This window comes from Natator depressus, chromosome 10, assembly GCF_965152275.1.
Source record: "Natator depressus isolate rNatDep1 chromosome 10, rNatDep2.hap1, whole genome shotgun sequence".
Taxonomy (NCBI): Eukaryota; Metazoa; Chordata; order Testudines; family Cheloniidae; genus Natator; species Natator depressus.
This window is the reverse complement of record NC_134243.1, coordinates 55448333-55472372: the sequence shown is the minus strand read 5'-3', so window position 1 is coordinate 55472372 and position 24040 is coordinate 55448333. Positions and strand designations below refer to the sequence as shown.

The 24040-nt window shown below is 39.9% G+C and overlaps 1 protein-coding gene across 3 annotated transcripts in view; it reads right to left on the bottom strand.

Moving 5' to 3' along the window:
- The window catches only part of LRRC49 (leucine rich repeat containing 49), a 120255-nt gene that overhangs the window by 78284 nt on the left and 17931 nt on the right, over positions 1-24040 (bottom strand). For 2 of the 3 annotated variants that reach the window (XM_074966223.1, XM_074966224.1), the window contains exons 7-8: positions 17847-17913; positions 9743-9886 (exon numbers count right to left, since the gene is read on the bottom strand). In XM_074966223.1, coding sequence (XP_074822324.1) covers positions 9743-9886; positions 17847-17913 — 211 coding nt within the window. Of the gene's footprint in view, positions 1-4547; positions 4906-9742; positions 9887-17846; positions 17914-24040 lie in introns of those variants that run through there. The other variant, XM_074966225.1, reaches the window with a different exon arrangement.

Genomic DNA, 24040 nt, shown 5'->3' with positions numbered 1-24040 from the left:
GGGTGGGAGGAGGTATTGTTTCATGGTCTCTGTGTATATAATGTCTTCTGCAGTTTCCACAGTATGCATCCGATGAAGTGAGCTGTAGCTCACGAAAGCTTATGCTCAAATAAATTGGTTAGTCTCTAAGGTGCCACAAGTACTCCTTTTTTTTTTGAAATAGTATCTAATTCAACATGTTAATAAAGCAAATAAGAGCAAGCTGTATGCGCAAAATACAAATCCACATTGACTAGGGATTGCGGTTTGTCGTTACCCAGCTACATATTCATTTATGCCATTAGGTGCATCTCCCTACCCTGTAAAAACCCATTCTCCAACTTGCGGATATGAACACACCCAGTCCAAGTGCTTGGAGACTGGTGCAGGCCACTTGTATTTTTCCAGTAGCTAGACCCATATTCCCACCCTCCATCAGATTTAGTCTCCATGACTTCTAATTGTGGTTATAGTTGACATGGGGAAAGAGCAGGACAGAAATACACCTAAAGGCTAGATATTAAGAGGTTGTGTGCATGGTGATTCTTCCTCAAATCCTCAGTGTCTAGCTGATCACAATATTGTGGGATGTGAAGGAATTTTCTTTGGGTAGCAGTCTGCCACAGCCACAATTGTTTGCTTTTCCCTGTAGGGTTGCCAAGGACTGTCCTGGAGTATCCAGAAATTAAAGATTAATCTTTAATTAAAGATTATGTCATGTGATGAAATCTCCAAGAATATGTCCAACCAAAACTGGCAACCCTACCCTGGGGTAGCTTGCAAGCATCACAAACATGGGTGTAAGTTTACCCTAAGTACTGTAAGGAAGTCACAGAGTAACTAAAGTTCTGCTTCCATCAATTTAGCTCATTCAGACAGTGGCTCTATGGGATGTATCTATTAGAGTCATGAAGCAGGAGTCCTTGTGGAAAGATACACAACTTGATTTCTTGAGGGGGGGAAGTTTGGCTAAAGCAGGGCAAGGGGTCCAGCTGGGGATACAGCTCAGACTAAAATTCTGGAACTGATCAGATATCAGATGCAGTTTTCAAACAGACAGACAAAGGCCATCAAGTTAAGCATACAGCCATACTTTGGCCAGTGAGAGTCTCAGGGTATATCTACACTACGAAATTAGGTCGATTTTAAAGAAGTCGATTTTTAGAAATCGATTTTATACAGTCGATTGCGTATGTCTACAATAAGCGCATTAAGTCAGCGGAGTGCATCCTCATTACCGTGGCTAGCATCGACTTACGGAGTGGTGCACTGTGGATAGCTATCCCACAGTTCCCGCAGTCTCCACCGCCCACTGGAATTCTGGGTTAAGCTCCCAATGCCTGATGGGGCAAAAACATTGTCGTGGGTGGTTTTGGGTACATGTCTTCAGTCGCCCCTCCCTCCGTGAAAGCAACGGCAGACAATCATTTTGTGCCTTTTTTCCATGCAGATGCCATACCATGGCAAGCATGGAGCCCGCTTAGCTCAGCTCACCGTCACCACTGCTGTTGTGTCCTGGGTGCTGCTGTCAGCAGACAGTGCAGTACAACTGCTAACCATCATCATCCACCACTTTCACTGCAACTCTGCTCTCCTGCTCTTGTAAATGAGCTCAGTCCCAATAACAAATTTCTCCATGTTGTTGTCACCCACCCCTTCCGCTGCAACTCTGCTCTCCTGGTGCCATGAATCCACCTTACGGGTCCTCTCGTTGTTCTGTATAAATATCTATTCTCGTGGCATCCGTCGTCATCCACCGCTTCCGCTGCAACTCTGCTCTCCTGCAGATGCCATACCACGGCAAGCATGGAGCTTGCTCAGCTCACCGCTGCTATTGTAAGCATTGTAAACACCTAGCGCATTATCCTGGAGTATATGCAGAACCAGGCTAAGAGACACCAGCACAAGGACGATTTTGATGAGGACATGGAGACAGACGTTCCTGGAAGCATGGGCTGTGGCAATTGGGACATCATGGTGGCAGTGGGGCTGGCTGATACAGTGGAACGCTGATTCTGGGCCCGGCAAACAAGCACAGACTGGTGGGACCGCATAGTGTTGCGGGTATGGGATGATTCACAGCGGCTGCGAAACTTTCGCATGCGTAAGGCTACTTTCCTGGAACTCTGTGAGTTGCTTTCTCCCGCCCTGAAGCGCAGGAATACCAAGATGAGAGCTGCCCTGACAGTTGAGAAGTGAGTGGCGATAGCCCTGTGGAAGCTTGCTACACCTGACTGCTACCGGTCAGTCGGGAATCAATTTGGAGTGGACAAATCTACTGTGCGGGCTGCTGTGATCCAAGTAGCCAATGCAATCATTGACGTTCTGTTATCAAGGGTAGTGACTCTGGGAAGTGTGCAGGTCATACTAGATGGCTTTGCTGCAATGGGTTTCCCTAACTGTGGTGGGGCAATAGACGGAACACATATCCCTATCTTGGCACCGGACCACCTTGCCAACCAGTATGTAAACTGCAAGGGGTACTTCTCAATGGTGCTGCAAGCACTGGTGGATCACAAGGGACATTTCACCAACATCAACGTGAGATGGCCAGGAAAGGTACATGACGCTCGCATCTTTAGGAAGTCTGGGCTGTTCGAGCAGCTGCAAGAAGGGACTTACTTCCCAGACCAGAAAATTACAGTTGGGGATGTTGAAATGCCAATAGTTATCCTTGGGGACCCAGCCTACCCCTTGCTCCCACGGCTCATGAAGCCGTACACAGGCAGCCTGGACAGTACTAAGGAGCAGTTCAACTATAGGCTGAGCAAGTGCAGAGTGGTGGTAGAATGTGCCTTTGGATGTTTAAAAGCTTGCTGGCGCTGTTTGCTGACTAGATCAGACCTTAGCGCAACCAACATTCCCATTGTTATTGCTGCTTGCTGTGTGCTCCATAATATCTGTGAGAGTAAGGGGAGACATTTATGGCAGGGTGGGAGGTTGAGGCAAATCGCCTGGCGTCCGATTTTGAGCAGCCAGACACCAGGGCGATTAGAAGAGCACAGCAAGGCACGCTGCACATCAGAGGCTTTGAAAACCAGTTTCATGACTGGCCAGGCTTCAGTGTGACAGTTGTGTGTATTTCTCCTTGATGCAAACCCACCCTCTTTGTTGATTTTAATTCCCTGTAAGCCAACCACCCTCCTGGCTTCAAAATAAAGTAACTATTGTTTTGAAACCATGCATTCTTTCTTTATTAATTAAAGAAAAAGGGAGATAACTGACAAGGTAGCCAGGGTGGAGTGGGGGAGGAGAGAAATACAACCCCACATTGCTTATTGTAGCCACACTACAAATCAAACTGTTTGAATGACAGCCTTCTGTTGCTTGGGCCATCCTCTGGAGTGGAGTGGCTGGGTGCCCGGAGCCTCCCCACACCCGCGTTCTTGGGCGTCTGGGTGAGGAGGATATGGAACTTGGGGAGAAGGTCAGGAGGTTGTACAATGGATGCAGTGGGGGGTCTGTGCTCTTGTTGGCTTTCCTCCAGCTGCACCAGACACTTCATCATGTCAATTTGGTCCCCCATTAGCCTTAGCATCACCTCCTGCCTCTGCTCTTCGCACTCCTGCCTCTGCTCTTTGCACTCACTTAATGCTTTCCTGGCCTCTGCCACTGAATGCCTCCATGCATTCAGTTGTGCCCTATCAGTGCGGGAGCACTGCATGAGCTCGGAAAACATGTAATTGCAAGTGCGTTTTTTCCGCCTTCTAATCTGCAATAACCTCAGGGACAGAGATGATGGGGGAGCCTAGAAACATTTGCACCTGGGGGGAAATAAAAAGGGAGAGTAAAATTTACGATGATACATTTCTGAGACCAAAAGGGAGACTCTTTCACAGTTGTGAATCTAGCAATTCACAGCAGACAGCACATGTGCTTTAGGTACAAAGTCGCATTTTGCCTTTTATATTGAGTGCCTGCCAGTATGGTGACACATCACACACGGCTGGGCAACAGAATTCGGTTTCCATGCAGCCATGGTAAGGCAAAGGGTACGCGGGGTTGGCTTTGTACACAAAACATGTGGGAATGGTTTCAAACTGCAGCGCCATCCTTTCCCATAGCAAGCAATGGGTTGGGTTTCACATTTAAAAGGAGGGGCTGCGGTTTTTGGGTGGATGTGCAGCACATACCTCCCACCACCCCACCGCGTGGCTATTCTCCGGGATGATCCCTTTCAGCCAAGTTCAAACAGCCCAGCACGAATGGGGTCCTTTTACTGTTCCCTTACAAAAATTCCCCTATTTCAACCAGGTGACCATGAATGATATTATTCTCTTGAGGCCGACACAGAAAGATATAGACCAAATGTTGCTTGAATGCGACCAAAACTCAGGACCATCTGCTATCATGCTTTGTGCTGCAATGATTCCAGAATACTTTCAGAGTACCTCCAGGAGAGCTTCATGGAGATGTCCCTGGAGGACTCCCTCTCCATCCCCAGACATGTTAACAGACTTTTCCAGTAGCTGTACGGGCAGCAAATGCATCCCAATTCTTCAGGGCAAATCAAACATGAAACACTATTGCTTTTAAACCCTGCACTATAGTTACAAATGTGCACTCACCAGAGGTGCCTTCTCCAGCTTCAGGGTCGGGGATCCCGCCTTCAATGGTATTGGCTGCACAGTGATGAAAAGGTCCTGGCTGCTGGGGAGAATGGATTCACTGCTTGCCTGCTGCGCATTCTCCTCCTCCTCCTCCACAAAATTTTCCTCCCTGTTGCGTGAGACTCCCCACTTGCACGTGTCCACGAATAGTGGTGGGGTAGTGGTAGGGTCCCCTCCTAGAATGGCATGCAGCTGATCATAGAAGCGGCATGTACGGGGCTCTGACCCAGAGCAACCGTTTGCCTCCTTTGTCTTTTGGTAGGCTTGCCCCAGCTCCTTAACTTCCATGCGGCACTGCTGTGTCCCCCTGTTGTAGCCTCTCTCCAACCTGCCCTGTGAGATTTTGGCAAATATATTTGCATTTCTTCTTTTTGATCGGAGTTCTGCCTGCACAGATGCTTCTCCCCATACAGCAAGCAGATCCCTTTTGGTCCATTCTGGAGCTCGTTTGCAATTCTAGGGGGACTGCATGGTCACCTGTGCTGCTGAATTTGCCATGCTGACCAAACAGGAAATGAAATTCAAAATTTCCCAGGGCTTTTCCTGTGTACCTGGCTAGTGCATCGGAGTTCAAAGTGCTGTCCAAAGCGGTCACAATGGAGCACTGTGGGATAGCTCCCGGAGGCAAATACCGCCGATTTGCGTCTGCACTACCCCAAATTCGACCCAGCAAGGTCAATTTTAGCGCTACTCCCCTCGCCAGGGAGGATTACAAAAGTCAATTTTAAGAGCCCTTTAAGTCGACGGAACGGGGTTGTTTGTGTGGACGCATTCATTTTAAAATTGACCTAATGCGGCTAAATTCGACCTGACCCCGTAGCATAGACCAGGCCTCAGCTTTAAAGAACAGTACGTTTCTAAGCGCTCCTGGCATCAGAGATAAAGCTTGAGAAGAAGAACACTAAAGGCTCAAAAATGAGACGACAGAGAAAAGAAATTTAAAAATAATATTTTTAAAATAATACAGTTGAAGACAAGCTCATGCGTTTGGGTGCCCGACACAATTTCTGAAATCTTGGGGTTAGCAATGCTGCTGTTTAAGGTTATCTAAAGTTTGAAGTTACAAAGTTATGATATATCTTTATTCCATAATTACTCTGTCAAGTTATATTAGGTACTGCCACCAATAGCACTGTCAAAATACACCTATGCACAAGAAATCTAATCCATTTTAGCACCAAAATTAAGTGACAATTCTGCAATTTTAGTTCTATATCATGATTCAACAGCAAGGAACAAAAACAAGAATTATTCTGTCCTATCACTGGTAAAGAAAATCCAAAACTGTCCTTAAAAATAAAGCTGCACAAGAAATCCAAAAGGAACTCACTAACAATATTTAAGAAATATTCCTTTCACAAAATAATAGAGTGGATTGCAGATTTTGGGATAGCTGTCACATGGAATAGTGGGATACTTCCAGCTCACTACTGGGACCCGAGTCAAGAGGGGCTGCATCTACATTGCAAAACAATAGGGCTCACAACCTGGGTCCCAGCTTAACTCAAGCCTGGACCTTTCAGTCCTGTAGGGTCTTGGGACCCTGGGTCCAAGCCCTAGATTAGCGCAATTGCAGTGTAGACACTGGGGGGGTTAGGCATGAGCCTGGGCTCAGGCTTGAGCTTATGTTGCAGTGTAGACATACCTTCAGAGTCCCCAAGAACTCCACATACAAAGCGGTCAGTTCAGTTAGCCCTCCAGCCAAGTCATAAACAAACTTATCCCATTCTGGGGTAGCGAAACTCCAATCAATCAAGTCCCAACAAAAAAAAAAAAGTTGTTCTGTCCTTCAGTGGTTCCTCTTCAGCCAGCCCTCTGGGTCCTGTACCCATCCCCTCATTGGGCTACCTTTGAGAGTCTTTCTGGCTCTGGGATAGAGCACTCTACCCCCAGGCTGGTTCCCCTGGAGTACATTCTCAATTCTTGCTGGACTCCATTCCTTCCATCCTTCCCCGCTCCAGTATAGAACACTGGGCCTCAGGCTGGTTCCCCTGGGATAGCCAACTTCCTGTAGACCTTGGCTCAGGGCTTTCCACAAGAACATACCCACTCCCTGTGGTTCCACACCAAAATAGATCTCCCAGCCCTCTTATGAGGCTATTGCAAATAATTCCCCTAATACTTTACTAAGGTTTACCACAACTCAGTTTACACAAAAGCATTTCTTTAATAGACCAAAGGCCACTTGGTGTTGATTACACTCAAAATACAAATATACGCATACACAAACTTATATGCAACATCCTAGTACAGCGGTTCTCAAACTGTGGGTTGGGACCCCATTTTAATGGGATTGCCAGGGCCAGCATTAGATTTGCTGGAACCCAGGGTTGAAACTGAAGCCTGAGCTCCACCCCACCCAGAGCAGTGGGACTTGGGCTGCAGCCCCTTCTCTTCCAATCTGAGGTGGCAAGGCTTGTGCTCTGGCCCCCTCTCCCTCCACCCAGGGCGGCAGGGCTTGGGCTCCAGCCCTCCCCCTGGGATCATTTAGTAACTTTGTTGTCAGAAGGGGGTCACGGTGCAATGAAGTTTGAGAACCCCTGTCCTAGTATCAATCTAGTTATAAGTATTGGCCAAAATACTTACAACAGGATCAGGCCCAGGACATACCCCTCTGGAGTCACAGCATGATGGGAGACAAAGAAACTCCCCAAAACCTTATCTTTTATACACTATACTAATAAGTGATATCACTGCTGGTTATCAGACCATAGCCAAAGCTAGAGGAAGGAGTTTTAGTCAAGACAAGACTAATGGCTGGGCCCGCTCCTCAAGATTTTCTTCTTATTTTATTTTACCATATTTCTTCCCAATAACTGAACTAAGCATTTCTTTTTAAACAAACCATATATAACCAATTATTTACTGCACCTGGGGCCCAATTAAGCAAGTTTTCTTTATTTCTATTACCTCATCCCAAACGTTAAATAAGATAATGCTGATATTTCAAGGGTCACAAGAAGTTTAATAGAAACAAGCTCTTCTTTCCCATGATCTCATTCTTTTTTGGTCACATGCTTTTAGGCCTATCACTTATGCTAACATTCAAACTCAATTTGAAAAACACAGTTCACCCAGGTCCAGTGTAGGCCAAATTCCTGCAGAGGCCCAGGTGTCCATTAAGCTATCATCTGACCCCTATAATCTCATCCCCTCAGGTTGGGAAGCAGCTAATTAGTTATCGCACAGGTAAACTGGCCCCATCTCCCATTAAAAGAGCCAGTCACCCTGTGACAGGAGGTTACAATAAAAATATAAAAATAATATACTGCATTCATTAAATAGTCAACACCGCCTAGAACTCAATTTCTAATACCTTTGAATTAAAATAGGCCAAAGAGAAAGCACGTTTACTAAAATTAAAATGATCCAAGACTTGCCTGAACTGAGCATGAGAATAATTTTTCTTTAACCAAGCCAAAGTAGACTGAGACCAAGATGGATTTCACAGATACTATAGCTCAAACATGCTAATTCTTAAAAATTTAGAGTATTAACTGTCTGGGTATAATTTAAAGAAACAAAAATATCTACCATACACTAGTCAATCATTATTTCCATGTTCTCATTGTTTCAAGGAACAAAAACAATTGTGGATAATGTGGCATACTACATGAACAGTTAGACACCCAAGAGATTCAAGAAAATATTCCTGAGGGAAAGAGAGCAGGGACTAAGCATGAAGTTGAGCAGTAGTATGACATGGGAAATTTTGATAACACAATCAACTTTTTTGTTACTGTCTATTTAGGTTTGTTTTTAATATCCTTTACTGAATGACAGAAAGCAAATACATCATCAAAAACTCACAAAAAATGCTGAGTAAAATCTTGGCACTGCTGAAGTCAATGACTAAATTCCCAGATACACAGCAGTACCTGAGGTAACTCAGACCTACTTTAAAAAAAAAAAAAAAAAGCCCCGGGTGCACTAAGAGTTGCAATCTACTTGTAAAAGATGATCCTATCAACTTGGAAAAAAATCAGTCAATGTTCCTACAGGGAAAGCTCCATCACTCCCAAGGAGGAAGTTCCATTTGCATATCATATCTTACCAGAGAGATGGATACAGAATTCTGCTGGCTGCACATGTTATAAAGGAGATTGAATTTAAAAGGGCCAAATCTCAGCTCAGCCACATCTCAAATCTCAGCTCAGTCACACAGACTAAGAGAGGACTTTTTCTATTATTATGAAGAAAAGCAAAAAAAACCCAAGTAAACAAAACTGGAAATAGGAGCTGAAGCCTCCATTTTCTATTCTGCAAAACTGACAGTTCACTTTTGTCAGAAAATTATATACCAGCGGTCAGATTAGTTGACATGATCTAAGACACAGCTCAAGGCAAGAGCTCTAATAAAGAAGAAATTGGAACAAGACTCTCTACATATATAAACCTCTCTCCTTTGTTGTCATGTTCCATTTGTTTCTTTCCAAGTGGGGGAATACACTGTTCTAAGTATTTAGCAAAACAGCATTCTTTTATGCAATGTGCTCTTGTTAGTGTATTATGAGTCTGTTACAACTGCTTTATATTAAGGTTATGTAGTAAGAAACTGAAACAATATCTTTTGCAGAAACAGATCTTTAAATTATTGCTCAGGTACTTTCTCATTGACAAAATATTGGACACTGATGGCCTTTTCTTTTTGAAAGTATTGGTTAATGTTAAGTGAAACTGCAAAATTAAAAACAGTATTTTTAATTTTCTTTTAAGATCATACTGACTTTCTCTAACTGTCATATTAAAAAAAGAGAGGCTACTACTAAAAAAAAGCACTTTATACCACCAATAGCCATGATTTTTAAGTTCAGGATGTAGTCAGTATATTGTTTACTATATTTTTAGATACCTACTCAATCTATGCACCAGAATTGTATAGTTTCTTCAAGATTTCCTCACTTTTGGCACTTTAATTAGCTTCATAGCTATAAACAATCATTTAGACAAAATATCCATGTGTTATTTTTGGTTTCGTCCACTTCACATAAAACTAAGCAAAAGAGCACCAAAATCATAGGACAAATGAAAACAATATAGTTCTAGAACTGTGAAACACTAACATGGTTCAAATCAAATGATAATATTATTGTATTTTGCTAACTTTTTTGTGGGGGAAGGACAACAAATATTAATTGAGCTTTATCACTTACCATGGAGGTGATTTGATTATGACGAAGGTTAAGTTCTGTCAGTGAATCCAGTCCATTAAGGTTTTCTACATAGCTTAAAAGGTTTCTGGCAAGGTTTAACACTCTGAGTTCACCCAAATGATTGATATTTTCTATTTTAGCAATCTGTAATGAGAAGTATAATTAATAGCATGCATATTGTGCCTAGTTTGCTTAGACACCTGTTAGAGATAAATTTTAAAGAAATGGAGATACATACTAATATAATTCTACCTTAGTTTTTAATGTTTAATAGTCTGACATTCTGTGTATTTCTACTATATGGGCTGCTTCTTAAATGTTCTGTCTGAGAGCCTTATTTCAAGCCAGCCTTGCAAACTCACTCACTTGCCTGAGGCAAGCATGGACCTTCCTTGAGTTAGTGCGACCCAGGCCATCAATTTCTGCAGAATGTAAGCTTTAACTGAAAAAATAAGTCTATAGCCCTTATGATTGTGAAGAGAACCTTAAAAAAAGGTGAACGGAATATAAAGAGGCAGTAAAATGGTAGTGAGCAGCTGCCGCTATTACATCACTGGACCTAACTGGGGGCTGTGTTGACTGCCTCAGTTGGTCTCAGAGGGAATGTCTTTGGCCAGCTGAGGGGAGAATGGAAAGTCCCGCCATTCACTGAGCTGAGTCCATTGCACCAGGCATACATATGTTAGTGTAACTGTAGACATTAATCTGGGCAACTAGGACTGTGCTTCATTGACAATAAACCTGACTGGGTACCTTCGCTACTAAACCAAGTCTTGTGGTCTTATTGGGCAGTTCGATCGAGGTCTGCTGTGTCAGCTATCTGCACAGAGCTGGGACAGCATACACCGGGAACAAACAAATGCAGCCAAAGACTAACTACGCCAGGCAGAGTTAAGGGTTCTTTAAATGTTAAATTGTTTACTGTTATAAGTCTGAATTCAGAATATTGGTGTGTCAGCTAGTCCAACAATTGTCTCAGGTTTTATTTCATGACAAAAAATTCCAGATGAAAATATATACAAAGCCAATAGATAATAAGAACCAAAATATCATTAATCAGAGGAAACATTCCCTAAACCAATTCGATTATAGTAACATGAGAAAAATAGTAACAGGCTTCTCCTCAGTGATGTATAATAGTTTAATATTAGTCTTCTCTAAAGAAACAAAAAGCTATTTTGGAAGCACAAGTAAAGATCAACTCTTAATACACTGGGGCACCAAAATAATAGCAAAATGCACAGTGAATGTTATTGTTTAAAATTGTGTATTCAGACAGACAGATTTGTGAAACTGAAGCCAACAGCAGATGGTTATCATAAGTGCACAGCTTTCTGCAAATGGCTGTCTAGCTATAACTACAGCAAACTGCAATGCACAAGTTCTAAATGGTCCTAGCTTCTACTGGTACTGCAGAAATCTGGGTTTCATCAATAATTTATAGACATGTTATTTATAATTTTTCCGAGTCATAAGCCTCTGTCAACAGTAATGGAATTCCTTCCCTCCTTCCTAATACACTTTTTTTTTACATAAAGATAAACCTGCTTTTAGCCATTATTTTATTTTTAGGTAATAAGTCATTGCCTTTTCATTCTAGGCCATTACAAGTGATATTCCCTTTAACAGATATAAATAATACAGATCTAACTTCCTGTAGACTATTTTCTACTGACCATAAACAAAAGTAATTGATAATCAGTTTTTCAAGCTCGTTTTTTGCATTAGGTTTCAAATAAGAATAGGAAATGTTGCTTTTAAATAAATGTACAAAACAATACTACCCAGTATCTTCATGTTGTTTGTTTCTGAGGATTATTGGATATTTGACTAGTTAGAAAATTTGAAAAGCTCAAAGAGTCAATGTAAAAATGCCTTAAAAAAGATTTTTACGCAGCACATATCTCATCAATAATGAAATACCAAAAAGATGGCATCAGTTTATGACGTATTTTTCTTGTGTACATTCAAAAGAGGTCTCTGCTTAAAAATAATATTGCATATATTTCTTATATTTATGTTGTTGAGCTTTCAGTTAGGAAAGCATGGCATAGAATTAGATAAAGGACTACACAAAGCAATTCCAACAATAATTTTATTTTTTTAAAATTAAATGATATGGCATAAAATCTATTCTATATGCAATAGGCCAAATTTTCCTGTTAGTTACACTTGGGCCAACTCCATTCACTTTGATGGGTCAGCCTGGGTATAACTGGAGGAAAGAATTTAGCCCAATATGTCTATAGCTAAAATACCTTTGGAGAGATTTAATGAAATACCGAAGAGCATACCTATCAATTTAATGAAAGGCTGTTGCTTTGCCACATAAGGGATCAGAACTAGAGTTCAGTCCCTCTCTTCACAGGGCTGCTCAGGTTTGGAAGCACACTGCTTAGAAATGAAACGTTGACCTGAATGCAGTGTTGTTGTAGCCGCACTGGTCCCAGGATATCGGTGAGACAAGGTGGGTTAGATAATATCTTTTATTGGACCAACTTCTGATGGTGAGAGAGAGAAGCTTTCGAGCTTACACAGAGCTTTTCTTCAGGTCTGGGAAAAGTGCTCCCAGCATCACAGCAAAATGCTATGTGGAACAGATTGTTTAGCATAAGTAGTTAGCACATATCGTAAGGGGGTGACCATTCAGGGTAGAGTGGCCTGTTAAAACCTCTTCAGTCATAAGACAAAAAGAGGGGGTTAGTGGGTTACAGATTGTTGTAATAAGCCATAGATCCAGTATCTCTGTTCTAGATACTTGATTTTTAGTATCTAACAGAGTAATGAACAGAGACACACATTTAAGCAGTAAACAGAGTCATCAAGCAGGAAGGGAAATAAAGAAAGCTCAAACAGGCAACAAAGAAGCCAACAAGGAATATCCTTCCACACAGACTCTGTCTCCTAGTGCCCAGCTGGAAATGTTTTTTCAGGAAAGTGACTGAAATTATAAAAAGATGGGACTAACATCCCAAGGCACACCTTTCTCTCTCCCTTCCTATCGCATTCATGGCACCTGAGGCAACAAAGAAAGCGTTTGTTGGACTCTGGGGGAGGGGTCCTGACCTATAGCGTCTGGTCAGTAAGACTGCTGAAAACACTTGGTGAGAAACTCTGCTTGAATCTGATATAGTTTGTTAAGTCAAGCATTAGTAGATGTCTTATCTTTTTCTTGTAATCATTTCTGACTTTTATGCCTCACTACTGGTACTCACGTAAAAACTCTCTCTGTAGTTAAACTGGTTTTACTGTTCGACCTATACCAGTGTATTTTAAATTGAAGTGTCTGAAGAACTATTTGAGATAATATGCTGGCGTATTGTTCCCTTTAAGGAATAACAGACTTAAAATATTTTGCACTGTACAAGAGAAGGCTGCGCAGTACAGGACATTTCCTGTTGGAAAATCTGAGATGGGGGGGCGGGGCCTGGGGTCACCCTGCAATATAACCAAGGCTGGCCAGAGCCAGAGGGCAACCCAAATGTGGCTGGCAAGCTGCAGTTACACACAGACACTCAGGGTGTGGCTTGCATGCTAGAAGGCTGTTTGTGAGATGCCCAGGTGGGAGCTATTTCAGTAAGGCATTGTAAGGCACCCAAGGTTGCAAGCTGGGGTGACATAACTGCTCATTAGGCTGGATTGTACCCTGGTATGTCACAATCCTCCATGAAGCTGCTTCAGTGGTAGTGCAACAGCAGGAGATCTTAAGCAAGAGCTTTCACTTCACATGTCCCTGAAGAGCTGAACTGTAAAACCAGAACGCCCACAAGGTTGGAGCTCTGGCAAAGGTTATGCTTAAGCTATTGGGGAGTTGATGGGTGGAGTGGAGTCAGCACTGGCCCTGGGCATCTAGGGAAGCTGGGCCGCATGGTCCTATTTCCATGAAAAGGTATCAAAGAATCTGTACCCAGGAAGTGTGCCAGAGAGGCCAAGGAAAGAGGTACGGCTGGAGCCTATTCAGACCAAGTGATGCTTAAGACCACATGGGTCTAAAATGCTGGGAACCAAATGCAGCAAACTGATGAGTGTCCAGCTGGAGGAGCTCTACCAGGGCTGTGTGTGACACTCAACTTTACTGAAACTTCTGTAAGAAGAGCAGCAGCAATCTCTCTCATTCAGACACTAGGAATGGGACTGGCCTTTCTTCTGGATCATTACAACATTTACAAAGGGATCAGAACTAACAACCCTTTCCCCATAGATAATAAATACCCTCATCTTCCCTTGAGTTCAAGGGGAGTTGAGGGTAATCAACATCTTGTACTACTTGGCTTTTAATACTTAAATATGACAGTTAGGGAGATAATATACATCCTTTTCAAGATTCTGATTTTCAGAAGTGGTGAGTGTCCACAGCTCCCACTGACTTTAAATGAAGTTGTAGGTGTTCAGCACATCTGAACATCAAGCCATTAATCTCCTTCTGTCTCTGCTTCCCCATCTTTAGAAAGCTACACTACACAAATACATTCTTTTGTCAACTTGAAGTGGTAAGTTCCATTATTGTTGGCAGAATTCTGGCAAACAAGCTTCCCAAAAGCTCCTAGTAAATAATATTTTCGGGACAAGAGTGTTCAGCAATCAGGCTCACTGTGAACATGATTCTTTGTTATGGATACTGAACCAAGTCTTGGGAGTGGGAGAAAGAAGGATATCTTTAAAGGGGCCATTTGTGGCTTGATCAAAGTTTTTTTGTGAGCGCTAGAGAGACTTCAACCTCCCTCAATACTTACAAACTTGGCAAGTTTCTGTTTATTAATGAAAACAGGGAACAACAACTAGCTTTTTATACAGTGTGCTTATCTTCCAGACAAGTTTTCACCTGACAACAATACATTGCTCAATGTCCTGGTGAGGTGAATATGCCTCAGGAATTACTGGCAATTTAAAACACGTACAGACAAAAAGAGATAGGCAACAATGTGAAAAGTTCTGCTTTGTGTTCCAACTTTACTTCAACAAAGTCACTCTAGTAGAAGGTAATTGTGGTTAATGATATTAAGAAAGGAATTAATATTGGACTATAATTAAAATTGCTCACCTAGGGTCTAATTCTGCCATCCTCACTGACTTAAAATCAATGGGACTACTCACAAACGAAGGTACTAATCAACATGAGTAAGGGTGGCAAGATCAGCACCATAATAGTCATGTAGATGTTTTGATAAATATATTAGTTATTATACTATAAATGTTTTAATCTTGTTAATGTGTCCAATTTGTTCGGGTTCTCTATAGCTCCATTGAATGATAAAGTGGCTCTTTGCTAAACGTGTGGTTACAGAGGCTATGCCAACAAAGGGAATTCTGTACCTATGTTGCATCATTAAAGAGACAACTTGCCAAAGTTATCAGTCATTGCAATACAGCAAAAACAATTATTGTATTTAGTCCTACTGGAAAGATTACATATTCAAAACCCAAATTTAATTTTGGATCATACATCAATACTTGACTTTGGACCCTTCTGTTTTGTTATTTTAGTTGCTATGTTCTGGAGTACTGGATTACTTTCTTTTAATGTTATGAAATTTAATTCTGTGGTTGAAAGGGGATTATTATGGCATGTTTGGTTTGGAAATTGTACATTTTCAATACTAATATAAAAATCAAAGGCTACCTTAAGGAAAGATCCCAAGAATCTCAAGATGGAACAAAAAAAATATAGTCTTCCTTCATTAATAAAAACAAAATAAAAAAACACAGACTCCACAAACAAGAGAGCAATAGAATAAGAAATAGAAAAATTACACTTTTTCATGTTATAGCAGATCTGCCTATTTTCTTAGATAATGGTTTATATAATCATAAACATTTTTGTTTTAAAAGTATCCATTGATCTTTAAACAAAATTCCCTCTTCTTCTATGCGCATTCACACAAAAATAAAGAAATATGGATAACAGTATTTTAAACATATAGCTTCCTTGTGAAATTAACAAACGCATTTACAAAAGTTACTGTGACTTAATATCAGACCTTACCTATCCCCAAGAGATGTAGGCAGGGAGATGTAATTCGTTAATGTAATATAGTTTTACACTTTTCATACTGACAGGTTTCAGAGGAGCAGCCATGTTAGTCTGTATCCACAAAAAGAAAAGGAGTACTTGTGGCACCGTAGAGACTAACAAATTTATTTGAGCATAAGCTTTCGTGAGCTAGAGCTCACTTCATCGGATGCATTCAGCACCACTGAATGCATTCGATGAAGTGAGCTGTAGCTCACGAAAGCTTATGCTCAAATAAATTTGTTAGTCTCTACGGTGCCACAAGTACTCCTTTTCATACTGTCTATTCAATGAGAAACATCCTGCCCTTGCAAAACAGCAGCAAGCTAAATATTCCATTTGAAGGTCCCAACCATGTATATGCCCCATATTGACATTCTTAGTCTTTCTCAACTAGAAAAGTAACACTCATTAACCTCTTCAGTTTGGATTTCTCCAGTATATATCACTTTGCCAGCAATAAAAAGTATTCCAACTCCTGGTGTAAGATTTGCCCACAGCTACATAAATGTCATGTACCAGCAGCTGGATCAGGCACCATGTGCACAACTCTTACTGAAGTCCCAGTGAAGTTAAAGGGAATTTCACAAATATATCTGAGGAAAGAATCTGATTATATGAACATTTAAAAGAGTTGTGTATTATTTGTTGATTTTTAAAAAAAATATACTTCATTAATAATTTTCCCCAGCCTAATTTCCATTTTTGCTTATCGTAACCTGTGCCTGCACAATTCTTTGTATCAAAGCTTAGGCTACATCTAAATCTAGACCAAAAGTTTCAAGAAAGCGTACATGTATTTGCAGCCACAAAAAAGCGTATGCATTTGCATATTTAACTTGCATGTGCATTTACTGCAAGTGTATAACAGTACATACAAGTAATGATATGGATGCATAACTGGTCGTTCTCAAACACACAATCCCCTAAAAATGTAGGCCCTCTCTAAAAGCAGACACTATGTTTTTAGATTGCCCCATCACTATGTATTTGAGCACATACTACTACTCCTAAAAGTTCAATAAAAAAGCTAATCCAAAGAAACAATTATGTTTTCACCTATGTAAACTGTTCATTAAAGCTTTTATGTAAGTATTTCCATTCCCCACTCTCTACAAAGTGCAGCAGTAACACAATAAGTAGCAACATTAGTACAGAGCCTTGTCAGATCAAGAATCCAGAGTATTCACACATTGATTTTACATATTCAGGATAACCACAAATTATTTTAAACAGCTCAGCTATTTAAACATTTTGTATCACACATTTTACATTTTCCAAAAGAATACTGTATCTGACTTACTTATCCTTACACACTTTTCCACTGGATAGATCAGAAAAAGTACTGAGAACCTTACAGTCCCCTTACTCTCTCTCAAACATATCTATTATAATAACACTTTTCACTTTGATAACCTCTTCATCAGAGTAAATAGAAGCAATATACAAAGATGATTACATACACCTATTTCAGAGGCAGGGAAACTGATGCATTCTTCACTGGTTAAGTGATTTACCCATGTCATATTGGATATTCTTGGCAAACCTAGGACCATATCCTGGATTTCCCAAAGCTCAAGCCACTGCACTAATCACAGACAATACTGCCTCCCTGTATTATTCACTGTCCAGATTTTGAATTATTGTACTTTATGCAATGAGTCATTTGTAAGGTGATACAGTAGATGCAATATTTCACTGGTTACTGTAACCATTTTAACTCTTCTACCATAAAAATGACTGCATATTATTTTAGCTACATCACAGCTATTTTGCGTTAGATGAGTGTGTTGTAGCTCTAACTGAACTGATCCTGTTATTTTTAGTTGTATGAGTATTTAGTAAGTTAATGTTTTTACTTTTCATAAACTTCTGCAAATATAAGAAATTAGAGACCAAGATCCAAAATAACATCATGCTCCCTTTGATTAATTTATAAATCTCTGTGAACGCAATAATAAAAGCAGTTGTAAAACTATTAACTCCTCCTTCATAAAAGTAATACTACAGGAAACCACACTGGAGATGCAACTTGTCTAAATAAGTGTTATTTGCAAATGGTTTAAAATAACAGATGTACTTACTGTACAGTACCTGATTTCCATGAAGATCCAAAACATCAAGATTTTTTAAGTTCTCCAGATTTGAGATTTTCTTTATTCTGAAACATTTAAATGTTGACAAAAGTTGTTTTTCATTTCAGATTAAAGTATTTTGACATTTCTTCTACAAAAACATTTAGCTTATCATCTATTCGTACCAAGTATAAGAAAATAAGAGGGTAACTGTCAACCAACCGAAATGAGTAAACTTCTGTATATAGCCCATACCCATTCAAGACACTTTAGGAACCCAGTGATACAGGTGTTGAGTAAAGGCTAAAGTCATAATACCAGGTGCTACTGCCACTGGGGAAAGAGAAAAACATAGCACCTTTCTCTATAAAATGTAATGTACCAATGTCTGTTGTGATTAGTTGAGGAATACTGTTTTAGGACGTTAGAAACGAAACTGCCAAAAGGTCACCACCAGAACCAATTTACTTCATAGGAATTACAAAATGAATTTAACAGTTATTCTGGAAGATACTACTCAATTAGTAAATCAAGATAATTATAACAAAAGAGGGTCACGGAGTGCCACTATTACAGTTTTCTGATATACTTTCTCCCCTAAGTGTGGCCTGTAACTATGTAATCATGTATTAACATTTTGGTGTCTGTCAAGCATTCAGTATGGGAATACACATGCAGTACAGGTCTGATTTTCACTCAACAGGATGCCTTCTTGCCAACAAGCTAAAATAATACTGAAAGAACGGATTTTGTTTAACTTAGGACTCTTCAGTAGAGTATGTGTGTGTGTCTATATTATATAAATACACACACATATCACCTAAAATGATAATACAAAGATAGATAAGCTCTACTCACAAAGCAGAATTACATTTTCCCACAAAATTATTTTTTTGTTTTAATTTTAAATAAATGTATCACATTTTATGTCAACTAGAATGAAACTAGTCAATCCTTTAACCAATTTATAATGTTTCTGAGCTCTCAAGAGACCCTTCACTTTAGGTGATACAGAGTGGTGTCCAACTGTCTAAGACTGGAATGAGGAACATCAAGAGGATTTAAAAGCATTTAGGAGTATGGGTTCTTTTTCCCAAACCCTAGACTGCTTTCCCGAAGCCACTTCCTTTTCTTCAATGACTACTTCTCTATTCTAGAAGTACTGTTCTTGGAACAGTATTGCTAGCCTACCTATAAAACCTTAAAGGCCAGTACATCTTTTTACAGTAATTAAAAAAACAATTACATCTGTTGAAATTCTGTGAGATTGTTACATTTACCCTTAATTCCGCAATTCTAAAATAATATCCGAATCTGTTGCATCAAAGATAAAGTTTACCCAAATCACTCACTTTGTTGTGAAACAGCCTTTGCACATACATTAAAGGTTCTAGGAAATGGATCTTCCATTATTATAGCAGGTCTGCATTTACCAGTATATCAAAAGAATCTGGTGCACCAAACATTATCATCCAGTTTATTTTACACCACTTTGAAAATGAACAGCTTACATCCATATCCATTTCACTGTGGCTGGTACGAGAACAAAGGTTAACTTGCTGACTTACATACTTTTCCTTTCTCCCCTTGGTTTACCATCTACACATCCTAATTTTTACACCTTCCTTCTACTGTCACACTAGATGTTTTTATTTTAATCCACCCTCCCTTTATTTTCCATGGTCTCTTGTTCTGCAAGATTAAGTGCTTCCTTCTCCTTTGATGTAGCTGCTATCTTACAATCTCCATCCTCATGCTTCAACTCACCCATTACCAATACAGTACTTGATAGAAAATGCTAGTTCCAGCCATCAGATGAACTTTACTCCCGAAGCCAAAACTATTTAAAAAATCTAAACATTAACTGACAGGTATTTTGCCTGCTTTGAGCAAATATATTCTTTCCTTTACCTTTAAAAACATATTCAATTCACCAACCCCTGAACTTGCCACTAAGGAACCTGTTGCTTAGTCTACTCTAGGATGTAATGAGATCTGAAGCAACAGTTCAAAATCCTCATCCTAATTCAGTGTTAAAATACTAAATAAGTGCACTGACTACTGTATTACAGAAACAGCCTGAAACTGCAGTTTTAGCAAACAGCACATAACAGAGACAGACTCCTTAATTTTAGAATAACAATTTTAAATATAAGATGCATTTATACCAGTTTTAGTTGTAGATCCTTGATGATGCATTGGAGAGGTTTTAGTTGGGGGCTGAAGGTGATGGCTAGCGGCGTTCTGTTATTTTCTTTGTTGGGCCTGTCCTGTAGTAGGTGACTTCTGGGTACTCTTCTGGCTCTGTCAATCTGTTTCTTCACTTCAGCAGGTGGGTACTGTAGTTGTAAGAATGCTTGATAGAGATCTTATAGGTGTTTGTCTCTGTCTGAGAGGTTGGAGCAAATGCGGTTGTATCGTAGAGCTTGGCTGTAGACAATGGATCGTGTGGTGTGGTCTGGATGAAAGCTGGAGGCATGTAGGTTAAGTATAGCGGTCAGTAGGCTTCCAGTATAGGGTGGTGTTTATGTGACCATCCCTTATTAGCACCGTAGTGTCCAGGAAGTGGATCTCCTGTGTGGACTGGTCCAGGCTGAGGTTGATGGTGGGATGGAAATTGTTGAAATCATGGTGGAATTCCTCAAGGGCTTCTTTTCCATGGGTCCAGATGATGAAGATGTCATCAATGTAGCGCAAGTAGAGTAGGGGCATTAGGAGGTGAGAGCTGAGGAAGTGTTGTTCTAAGTCAGCCATAAAAATGTTGGCATACTGTGGGGCTATGCGGGTACCCATAGCAGTGCCGCTGATTTGAAGGTATACATTGTCCCCAAATGTGAAACAGTTATGGGTGAGGACAAAGTCACAAAGTTCAGCCACCGGGTTTGCCGTGACATTATTGGGGATAGTGTTCCTGCCGGCTTGTAGTCCATCTTTGTGTGGAATGTTGGTGTAGAGGGCTTCTATATCCATAGTGGCCAGGATGGTGTTTTTAGGAAGATCACCGATGGACTGTAGTTTCCTCAGGAAGTCAGTGGTGTCTCGAAGATAGCTGGGAGTGCTGGTAGCGTAGGGCCTGAGGAGGGAATCTACATAGCCAGACAATCCTGCCGTCAGGGTGCCAATGCCTGAGATGATGGGGTGTCCAGGATTTCCAGGTTTATGGATCTTGGGTAGCAGACAGAATACCCCTGGTCGGGGTTCTAGGGGTGTGTCTGTGCGGATTTGTTCTTGTGCTTTTTCAGGCAGTTTCTTGAGCAGATGGTGTAGTTTCTTTTGGTAACTCTCAGTGGGATCAGAGGGTAATAGCTTGTAGAAAGTGATGTTGGAGAGCTGCCGAGATTTCTGTGGCTGGCAACATCTCTTCTCAAGCACATTCCACTCCTTACCAGAGCCCTGAAGAGTCCTACTATTTTACTGCTTTTTTTTTGTTCTGTTCCATTTGCTGAGATTCCAACCTCAAGTCACCATACATTATTATGTAGACAACAGCATCACCTACTGGCAGACTGTATTAAACATCCCATGTTCTATTCTTCAAGAACCAATTAGAAAAACCAGATCAAGGTAAAAAAAAAGGGTTTTTTCTAGCCATTTATCAAAATACAACTCTTCAGTGGCTGTCTCCAAACCACAACTTTTATATACAGCATACTATACCAGCACTCTGATGTTATTACTATTCGGAAACTTTGACCTTTCATAGCACTCTTAAATAATAATTGTTTTATGTAGTACTAGGCAATATGCTTAAAAGTCATAAGTAAAATATTTAATGCTGCAGTGCAAAAAGCTAAGGCCCCCAAATAAATAGGAATAATACAATACTTTCTGACAACTTTATAGGATTTTTTTTTTTTTTAACATTAGAAAACACTTCCTTGGTAATCAGGTGGATAAACCACCTAAAATTTGCTTAATGATTCTTCCAATTCAAGCGATAAAGTACAGCCTTTTGCTGGAGATGGTTGATATGAATGACTTGAACAAACACAGAGTCTCATCATACAGCCCTTAGTGACACAACTACGCCTATTAATTAGATAGGAGTACTCATATGAGTAAAGGTTTCAGGATTTGGCCTATATTTTTGTAGTTATGCTATTTGCTAGTTGTATTTCCTACCACCATAGCAGAAACCATGAACCAGTGGGAAAATCCACCATCCAGTCTATGTACTGTCTTCCCATCTAAAGATGAAATACTTGTAGAAAATATTTAAACTGGCTGGAAGGGACCAATTTAACAGCCTACTTTGTGTGCAGAAAGACAGACGCCTTCATCTGTAGCAGAGAAATGTGCAAAATATTAAAACTACTTTTAGAGACAATCTTCAATGACAAGATTACATGGGCTCATGTGTATATTAAAAGTAGGAAACTTTTGTGGAAATATTGATAAAAGTTTCATGTAAAAAAGTTCAGCAGGAAAAGATGATTGTAAGAATTGGAGCACGTATATCTTATGTAATGTCTTCAACATTTACTACTCCAAGATGGTGAATTGATATGCAGTTAAAAAAAGAGGAAAGTCTGATGACTTGAGATAGATGGTATGAGATTAGAAGTGGCTAAGTTTACTTGGGAATACCACCTTGCTGCAGTGAAGTTTGAGGCACACGTTAGCCGTTCTGTAGATTAGCTTCTGGCAATAACTAGAGAAAAACTTTCTTCCAGCCTATACACTGAGTGAAAAATTAATACTGACCTGTTTAAAGAAGCCAGGCTCAGAAACAAAAGGTCCAAATGAGACCTTTTTTCTGGAAGAGTGGAAGGGAAGGATTGAAAAAGTGTACTGTGCTTGCTAGTAACAAATCTATTATGACAACATCACATACTGTTTTTGGCACGACGCTGGTTTTGGCAAGATCAGCTTTAACTTTTTAAAATAAAAAACCTAACAAAATTAAGACTAAACTATTCCTACAAAAGCTAAATACAAAGGAAAACACTGAACAATACTAAAGCAAATGCAAAGTGGTTCAGAACACCAACAGCTGGAAAAAATGGAACAGAACTTGATGGAGCAATGTGCACCCAATGGGTATTTAGAAAGGAAATGGCCAATGCTCACAGCATGTTAGAGCCTAAACTGGCTTTTTGCAAGTTCCTTTTCAACATCTGTTAAGAGTGGACATCTGGAGAAGACAGCAAGAATGGAAAGTTCATTATACAAAAATAGAATAGGTTTGGTTTTACAGAACCTTCTTCAGTTATATCTTTTGCAAAAAGAAATGAATATCGGGATGGCTCAGCTATGATCCAGTTTTAGCTGAGGAGGGATACAGAAACATAGTTCAGGTTTTGGCCCATCTTAATAGTAAAAGAAAAGAATAAATATAGCAGTCTTTAATAAACATTGGTATAAATGTGGGAAAAGTGGAACACTTATGTACTTAGTGGGACTGTTATGGTTTCCTCAAGCTTTCTGATTAGAAGTATCCTCTCATTTAAGAAAAAAATTACAAAGGTTGAGTTTTCCTGGGACCCTGCAGTTGAGAAAACTCAAGTGAGAAAATATATTTCAGCAAAGAAGGAAAGGCAACCTCTCCCCTTGGCATGACAGACTTATTTTGGGAAAAACACAAAATGCTCTCAACCTCATTTTGGGTGACTGAAGCGTGGGATATAATTATTATGGAAAGATTAACTGATATTACATGCAATTAATACATGATTATTAAAGAGATGGGTCCCATTCTTGAATTAATGTGAACAAATGGAGGACTCACTCTCTAAGACTAAATCTTTGGACTTTTTAAAAAAACAACTATTATTCTTAATAAAAATGGCAAAAATCTTATTATTATTTTTAGCCAATACACAAGCCTTACTATGTTTCTCCAAAATACATAAAAGTTAATCTGTAGACAGCTTGCCCAATTTTTGATTATTTAAAAACATTTGGGACAGGGTTCTAATTTTTGTTTCGGTTAAGTTTTAGTTTTGTATTGTGTGTCCCTGGATGTCAATACAATTTTGTTGTTGTTTTAATGTGATATTCTTAGAAAAGCACTGTACTTTGGACAGATTGTTTCATCACATTTGATATCCTGATTGTGTGTATTATTACCACTGTTGCAAAGTTAAAGAAGTTTTTGAGAAAAAGTATAAAATATGATGCCTAAACATGATAGGCCAGATTTATTGTTTACAGCCTAGCTCCATCATCATTGCTGAGTTATATCAAAGATGAATTTATCCTAGTGAGATTTAA